Source organism: Trichosurus vulpecula, chromosome 3 (genome assembly GCF_011100635.1).
Source record: "Trichosurus vulpecula isolate mTriVul1 chromosome 3, mTriVul1.pri, whole genome shotgun sequence".
Lineage (NCBI taxonomy): Eukaryota > Metazoa > Chordata > Mammalia > Diprotodontia > Phalangeridae > Trichosurus > Trichosurus vulpecula.
The window spans coordinates 200,499,437-200,508,719 of NC_050575.1; the positions used below are offsets into that span (position 1 = coordinate 200,499,437).

General features: G+C 41.6%; 1 protein-coding gene across 1 annotated transcript in view; it reads right to left on the bottom strand.

Annotated features, from left to right (window-relative positions):
• ARFGEF2 (ADP ribosylation factor guanine nucleotide exchange factor 2) overlaps positions 1-8,301 on the bottom strand; it is a 112,864-nt gene extending 104,563 nt beyond the window's left edge. Inside the window, exon 1 of the mRNA XM_036752533.1 lies at positions 8,007-8,301. Coding sequence (XP_036608428.1) covers positions 8,007-8,127 — 121 coding nt within the window. The 5' untranslated portion in view covers positions 8,128-8,301. The remainder of the gene's footprint in view (positions 1-8,006) is intronic.
• Between the last annotated feature and the right edge of the window lie 982 nt (positions 8,302-9,283).

Sequence of the window (9,283 nt, forward strand, 5' to 3'; positions counted from 1 at the left end):
GTAGTTGCCATCATTATCCCCATTTTACAGATAAGGAAATTGAGGCTTACCTGGGGTCACACAGCTAGTAAATGGTGGCCAAGATATGAACTCAGGTCTTTCTGATTCGAAATCCAGTATGCCCAGTATCCACTATGTCTGTCCCCAAAACATCTCAAACTCAACATACACAAAACTGAACTCATTATCTTTTCCCCCAAACTCTCCCCTCTTCTGAACTTCCCTATTTCTGTCAAAGGTACCACTATGCTTCCAGGCTCTTGGGTCTATAATGTCAATATTATCCTGGACTTCTTTCTGTCACCCCACAGTTGCTATTTCTCATGAGCTCTAGCTTTACCACATCTCTCTGATCCCTTCTTTCTACTTGCACAACCACCTCTCATTTAGACTACTGCAATAGCCTCTTAATTGGTCACCCTACTTTAAGTCTCACTATTCCAGTGTATCCTACAACTGTTGCCAAAGTAGTTTTCCTTAAGTGTAGATCTGACAATATGATTCCCCTATTCAATCAACTCTGGTGGCTTCCTACTGCCTCTAAAATAAAATTTCTCTGTTAAAGATATTTTAAAATCCTACATAATCTGACCTCAACATATCTTTCCAGTTTCATGAGATGTTACTCTCCCTCCCATCATCTGATATCTAGCCAAAATATCCTTCTTCTTTGTCACACCAGGCACTCTATCATCACCTGGCTTAGTTCTTACTTACCTTTGCTTCAGAGTCCCACCCTTCCTTTCAGATACAATTTTATTAACATCTTCTGCATGAACTGGTAACACTTTTCCTCCCAAGTTACTTTTTATTTATACTTATTCACTTCATAAAAAATATAGATGATGTATACATGACAAATATATACGATGTATATAGATCTATATGTATTTGTTTTCTCATTAAAATGTAATAAACTCCTTGGGATTAAGGAATGTTTCATACTTTGTACTCCTATCCCAGAGCCTAGCACAGAGCCTGGTACATAGCAGGCACAATAAACATTAATTATTTTTGTTGGCTGTTTGAATATCTATTTGAGTACCTACATCAACTATAATCCAAAAACCCTATAAGAAGGTCATTCAACAAATATTTGTTTGATGCTTATGAGTATGCATAGCAGAAGTCTCTTAAAAGGTTCCTTGAAATATATTGTTTTGTTTCAAATACCTTTTACGGTATTTCACATTACCACACATAATGACAATGTCATTCAATTTCACATGAAATAAACTTTTTTCCCCCACTCTGACTTTTATACTGTTTCACTGCATATATATATTTTAGATGAGTATTATGAGAACACTTCAGTAAAATCCTCTTTTGGTCCTCATCTCTTCTTAATTTGATTTCAATCCTAAAACACTTATTATATGCCTAGGCAATGTTAGGCCTGGAGTCAAGATGATTCATCTTCCTGAGTTCAAATCCAGCCTCAGGTACTAGCTAGCTGTGTGACCATGGGCAAGTCACTTAACCCTATTTGCCTCCGTTTCCTCATCTGTAAAATGAGCTGGAGAAGGAAATGGCAAACCACTCCAGTATCTTTGCCAAGAAAGTACCAAATGGGGTTCATGAAGAGTCAGACCTGACTGAAATGACTAAACAGCAACACCACTTTATGCTAGGTGATTGGAATACAAAGTTTGTAAGAGTTGGTCATTGTCCTCAAAGAGCTTACTGTCTAATATGTGTTGGTAGAGGGCTGGGGTGGGGAAGGAAAGCATAACATTACATAAACCCAAGTAAACAGAATAAAGGAAAACTATCATAGGGGCAAAGAAGAACCAGAAGTACTGAGAAATTTAAGGAGGTAAAGATAACTTTCAACTGCAATCAAGGAAGACTTTGTGGAGGATGTGGTACCTAAGAGAGACTTTGAAAGACTTTCAAGAGATAGAGATGGGGGAGAGGAGGAGTCTATTCTAAGCAGAAGCTCTTAATATATTTTGCGTCATGAATCCCTTTAGTAGTTTGGTAAAGTCTATAGACTTCTTCTAAGAATAATGTTTAATTTTGTTGGGTCTTTTAAACTCATCATTGAAGGAAATAATAAATATCAGTTCAAAGCTAACTGATTTAAAGATTTTTTTCCCATCCAAGTTCACAGACCCCCCCCCCCACCCCACCAAAATCTATTTGTGGACTCCAACTTAAGAATCCCTGATTGCAAGCATAGGAAATGGGGTAAACATAAGCATACAGACAAGAGAGAATACGAGAACAGAGGAATGGATAGAGTCCAGAGAAAAAGAATTCCTAGGTGCACTAGAATCAATGGATTACACTGGGCCTTACTGCCAGAGTTACAGTTTGACGCTGCCTATGGAAACCATTTTGGGGCTCCTAAACTAGTGTTACCAAGGGATTCCAGAAACCTAGGAATTTTTCCATGTTATTCTCCACATTTTCAGGGATGTACAAATATTTGATAGAGCCTATTCCTTTGCATATCAATGTTGTCAAGAAAAGGGTATAATTAGTGAAACTGTACAACCTTCCTAACTCATCTTCCTGTCTTCTCAATGCCCTCTCTAATCCATTCTTCATAAGGCTACCCAAAAAGTCTTCCCAATTCGCTTCACTGTTCTAATGAAAAACCCTTCAGAGACTCCCACTGCCCCTGAATAAAGTTAAAATAATCCCCTGATCCTAGAAGCCAACGCCCATCAGGCCCTGGCTCCCATGAACCTTTTCAGTCTCATCTCTTATCTCTTACAACTCCTCTTCACATGCTTTACATTCTAGCTAAACTGAGCTATTGGAATTCCCTAATTTTGACCCCTCCTTTCTCTCTGGGCTTTACTTACAATCCTTCATAGAGAATTCCATTATACCACTAGTTTTAAGTCATTCCTTAAAAGCTCAAGTCAGGTGTTATCTCCTTCATGAAGCTTTGCTGATCATTCTCCTATCTCCTCCCATCTTCTAGAAGTCATGCTTTCTCTTCAAAGCACCATAGTTTCTCAAATGTGATCCAGCCCAACACACAGTAGGTATTTTAAAAAAAAGTCTGTTGAATCGACATTTTTTTTTCTTTTTTTGGAGGGGGAAGACAGGGCAATTGGGGTTAAATGATTTGCCCAAGGTCACACAGCTGATAAGTGTGTCAAGTGTCTGAGGCCACATTTGAACTGAGGTCCTCCTGACTCCAGGGCTGGTGCTCTACTCACTGTGCCACCTAGCTACCCCGAATTGACATTTCTTTACAGAAAACAGACAAGCAGTTCCATAATCAATTTTAAAACCAGTCAACTAACATTTATTATATGCTTACTATGTGTCAGCCACTGTGCTAAGTCCTGAAGATTCAAAGGAGGACAAAAAAAAAAGTCTCTGTTCTCAAGATGCTCACAGTCTGAAACACTTTATCTAGACAGATCTCCCAATGCTATATATTTAAAAAAGAGAAGTGTAAATCTAAAGAGAGGTCATGATTCCACTACTAAGAATATATCCCCAAGATAAGCAGAAAGCATTCATATCTCAAAATATCATGGTAGTATTTTTTGCAGTGGCAAAGAATTGTAAACAAAGCCGATGCTCACCATTGGGGAATAGCTAAACAAGGCACGGGTGCATGAATGCATGGAATACTACTCTACCATAAGAAATGAATATGATGAACACAAAGAAGCATAGAAAGACTTACATAAACTGATACAGAATAAAGTAAGCAGAGACAGGAAAACAATATACACCATGACTACAACAATTTAAATGGAAAGAACAACTACAAAACAATCAAAAGTGAATGTTGAAAAATTACAAAGAACAAGGACAGCCCTAGAAAAGAGGTATGGACAGAGACAGGAAGGTGATTCTATAAGTACGGAACATTGTATATATTTTCATACTTTTTCAGTTTGTTGAGCAGTTTTGTTAATTTTTTGCTTTTTCCCCCTTTTCTTTAAAAAACATAATTTGTTACATAGCAAGAAAACAAGCATTTATTAAGTGCATACTCTGTGCTAGGCAGTGAAGTGCTTTACGATACTATCTCATTTGATTCTCATAACAACCCTGGGAGGTTAATGCTATTATTATTATCCCCATTTTACAGGTGAGGAAACTGAAGCAAACAGAGGTTAAGTGACTTGCTCAATTTAGACTCCAATCTTCTTGACTCCAGGTCTAGCCCTCTACCTCGCTGGCTCTCTTGGGTGGAAGGGGGAAAGGAGAGGAATATTAGGAGAAATTTAGATGATCTAAGTACAAGATATCAATACCAAAAAGAATTTTCTTTACAAGTTATCATGGTGAAAAATGACTCTTGAACAAGCCAGTTACAGGAGAAAGGTCTCAATGTTATAATTATGTTCTTCAACAGTGTTGCAAAATTGTAAGCATATATCAAAGCCCAATTAACAGAGAAAGGATAAGCAATGTTTCAGAAGTGATAAATACCAGATCTCCAGCTAACAGAAACCGAGGCAGGACTCTTCTAAGTAGGCAGTCTCAGCTCAGTCCCCCCTGGCCGAAGCAGTTAGTATTCAAGCAAGATAAATAACCAAGACTGCTCCAAACTTGGGTGATCCTGTTTGTCACTCTTTTTACAAGATAAAATCCAGATCTCCCTGTGGTTAAGTAGGTTAATGAGCCAATAAATTGAGACTTCAAGTAATACAATTACATTTTGTTTTATGGCATCTATAAACCAAAGAGGACAGGAAGACAAATCAAAATATCAACCAACATTAAAAATGCTTTGTTTCTACAGCCTATCTCCTTTGCTGAAATAATCTCAACCAGTTAACACCAAGTTGTTTCCTGCAAGTGTGCTCTATTACCAAGAATTCCAACTTTGAATAGCAGTGTTATGAGCTAATATGCACATTAAAAGTCTCTCATTCTCCAGATCTGGACATTCACCCTGAAGCAGGTAGTAGCATTAAAAAAAAAACTTGCATATTTACCTCTGTGTTACCTAATTTTACTCACGTTCCTCTACTACATTGTGGTGGCTCGAGTGACTGGGAATAACCTTAGGGGAAACAGCCACAAAATCAAGATTTCCAAACTAAGTTATCTGCCATATTGCAACACCTGTTACACCCAACATCATTTCAACCATTTATTTGCCCTTTATTTTCCACTTCCTCTACTTAGGCAGTGTTCCCCTGCATCTACTTGAAAGATGGCACTATGGACCTAAAGATCAACATTCAGGCTGTTTCAAAGTTTTTTTTTTTGGGGGGGGGGTTTGTTTTTGGTAGCAACATCACAAGAGTTCACAGTACCAGAAAAAACTGGACAAAACGGAATCCTAAAAAGAAATGCCTACTCAGTGTAAGACACCAGGGACTTTGAGAAGTCCAGGCAGATTTAACCCACAGATGTCGGCATTCTTCCCTATTGCTAATTGGAAAGACAGATTATTTCTTCTGCTCAGTAAGCACCCAGAATTCTGTAATATTATAGAGATTCATTCACTGTTAGGGCAGCTCTTAGAACTAAGATACCATCAGAGCAGATACCATGTTATTCGGTTAAGTTAATGTTTTCCACACTCACATGGCTTACATAGATAGAGCAATCAAATTTATCTATACAGTGCCCATAATTGCTAGTGTCAGGAGGACTATAGGATAGTCCCAGGATAAGGGAGAAGGGGAGTAATCTGGGTACTTTGGAGCAATATAAGGGGATATTAAGCCAATTCTCCTACCCCCAAATTTATATACATGCACACTATACACAAGGCTTATGAGTGCATGTATATATATATATATATATACATATATAGTGTGTGTGTGTAGGCATGAAATTGCATGTGTATTTCCTGTCCCTACAACATATACATATTTGCATAACTCTGGTACAGTGGGAAGACTTGTATATTTGAAATCAAGAGGATCTAGGTTCCAGCACTAGTTCAACTTAATATTTGTGTGACCTTGGGCAAGTTACAACCTCATTTCCAGTCTCCTCATCTGTAAAATGAGTAGGTAAGAGTTAGATGACCTCTGAAGTCCCTTTCAGCTCTAAACTGATGAACCTATTCTATACTACCTATTCCTGCTTTAAACTGATGAACTTCTTCTAAACCATCTATCATCGTGGACAAGAAAATATTGCTAGCATCACAGAATTCCTATTTACAGCCACAAACACCACAGTTTTACAAGAAAAATGTTTTACAAACAATTAAGCTATGGTGAACTTATTACCTGTCTAGATCATGACTTACAACTCACTCCCAGACCACTATGAATGTAATACCATGTAATCAACCAATATATGCCACAAAATATCAAAATCTAGATAACTTATCAGAAAAATATCAGAAAGTCCAAAGTTGGAATCCAAATTAATACCATGAGAATTACATAAATAATGTTTAATGACAATTCTATACAAACATTTGTACTAAATATCTTCTACTAAATAACCATTTTCTGAAACTTCTCTCAAAGCATTATTAACATAAGGGAATTGTATGAAATTTCAAAGAACCAGTTACTATTTTGAACTGACGCACCTTGGTTACTTAACATTGCTTAGTTAAATTAGGTCTGCAAAAGTAAGTACATAATGACCTATTACTTGCTTGGTTATCAGAACTATAAAGTTTTAAAAATCTTTAAAAATTACAAATGAACCTTAACGAAGTTTTTTTCACTAAACCTGTACTTTTTACTCAGGCAGGTAACTAGTTTAAGACTATCATTTTCCCCTACTCAGGCAACATCAGTCTCTATACCCTAGAAGAAAATGTGGTGATGACAGCTTCAAATTGCGGCAAAACAAAAATGCTTTCCAACTTGCCTGGTCAATTAACAGAAAAACGAACTTTTCCTAGGGGTTCTAAAATATTTTAAAGAAATGAAGCTATGAGTGGGAGGCAAGAATTGATGTATCATCTTCCAAGAGATTTAACTAGCAAGAAGCTGAAGTCATTGCCGATTCCTCTCCCACTCTCCGTTCGGCACACCTGGAACAAACACTCCGCACCTTACAACCTCTGCTGTGATTTCCTACATGCCTCCACCGATGAAAGGATGTGGAGAATACCCAGAAGGAAAACATTTCACATCCAGGCACTTCCCGGGTGAGCCCTAGCTCCACTCCAAGAAGATGGCACGACAACTTCTGCATCTTGTCTATCCTGCTCAGCTAAAGGAAACACATCTGGCAGGGAGGATCCGGGGAGGGATGGAAAGAGAAACCAGGAAATAAAAAGGGAAGATTCAAAGCGAGTCGAGCAAGTCGCTTCTCTCTCAAGTCTCACTTTTCTCATTTAAGCTAAAAAAAAAAGAGGAGGAGGGGAGGTGCACTAGGTGATCTGTAAGGTCATTTCCTGCTCTAAGATTCTACGATCCTAAGTCACTTCCAGTACCCAGGCCTCGGCTGTTCACCTTTCAAATGGGGGTGTCTGGACCGGGTGCCCTCTAAGGTCTCTTTGTGCCTTAAATTCTACGATTCCATGGATGATAAAAGGCCAAAGGGCACCTAGCCATGAGGAGGAGAAGGGAGGAGGAATAGGAAGGGAGGGGGGCGGGGCAGAATCGCTGACATTGGGACGAAAAGGGAAAAAGTGAAGAGAGAAGAGGTGAACCGTTCAGTTCAGGGAGGGAAGGATGGCCAAGTGTCTGAGGACTTTATTATATTGAGAGAATGATTCAGTAAGGGGACGGACGGAAAGGGCTGTGGGATGTGGAAGGATATCGGCCTGGAGGGCCGGGTGAAGGAAAGGGGACCAGATCGAGAAGGAAGGAATAGACCTGGAGGGTCCTGAGATGAACAAGCTGGGGGAGGGGGATGTTTGATGTCCTGAAAGGAGAGGGTGGGGGAGGGGGAGAAAGGGACGGGGTGCGCTTCGGCGAGGGTGGTGCAGCGGCGCCGGGGGATGGGGGGGAGTTGAGCCCAGGGAGGGGGACCCGGAAGCCAGGGGCCGGGAGGGGGTGTAAGGTGAGGGCGCGGGTCCCTGGAGGAGGAAGAGGGTGAAGAGGAGGGAGTTCTGCCCCGAAGAACGCGGGGAGGGCGGACGGGCAGCGGCTCACCGAGCGCCACCTGGCAGGCTCTGCGCAGCTGGGAGTGCTGGGGCCGCTTCACCTCCTTGTCGGCCAGGATCTTCTCCAGAGCCCGGGACACGAACATGCTCTTGGTCTGGCTCTCCTGCATGGCCGGGGTCGGGGAGGGGCTCCACCGGCTGAGGAGCGGAGCAGGAAGGGGATCCCGGGGCTCCGGGGCGGGCACAGGCTGCCAACGCCGCCGCCGCCGCCCCCCGTCAGGAAGCGACACCGCGGCCCCACGGCGCCGCCATGTTGGATCCTATCACGTGACGATGACGCATCCTCCGCCCCCTCCCCTCACCCGTTCCCTCCGCCTCGTGGGCACCCCCAGCCCCGCCTCCCACGGTGAGGGGAGGAGGGAAGAGGGTCGCGGCATTTTAAATCGCCGAGGACGCTTAAAGATCTTTTAGTCCAGCTCTTCTGCAGTCTGGGTGGGACCTTAGAGACCTCTGGCCCTACCCGATCGTCATTTTACAGATGAAAGATTAAGTGACGTGTCCAAGGTCATAGAGGTCATAGGTTCCTAGATTTACACGTGGAAGGAACCTTAGAAGCCCGTATGGTCAAGTCAAGTCAAGAAACCTTTGTTAAAAGTTTACTGTGTGAGGCAGCTAGGTGGCGCAGTGAGTAGAGCACCGGCCCTGGAGTCAGTAGGACCGGAGTTCAAATGCAACCTCAGACGCTTAACACACTAGCTGTGTGACCTTGGGCAAGTCACTTAACCCCAATTAATGCCTTCCCCCCTCCAAAAAAAAAGGCTTACTGTGTGCCAGGCACTTACCTAGAAGCTGAAAATATAAACGTGAGCCAGAAGGATGACCGCCCCTGCTTTCAAGGAGCTTTACCTCCTAACCACACATAATGGAAGTTCAAAAGGGAGGGAGCAGGGTGGGAGAGGTACCTGAGTTGGAACATTGGCAGATTTTATTTGTATTGTTTTATTGACGTATAACTGGGCAAAATGAAACAACGTGGTTTGCCCATGGTCACAAAAGTCATAGGATCACACGCTTTTCTGAAAGGGATTGTATCTAATCTAATTTCCATGTATTACAGATGAGGAAACTGAAGCTCAAAGATTAATTGACTTGTCCAGGGTCGCACAGCTAGTAATTGTCTAAGGAAGGATATGAGCTCAGGTGTTTCTGATTCATACGTAGGATGGGAAGGATAGAGCCAGGATTCAAGTCCCGAGTCCTCTGACTCCAAATTCAGGGCTCTTGCTGCTGGTTCAGGTCTGCATTCTTCATGACCCCATTTGAGGT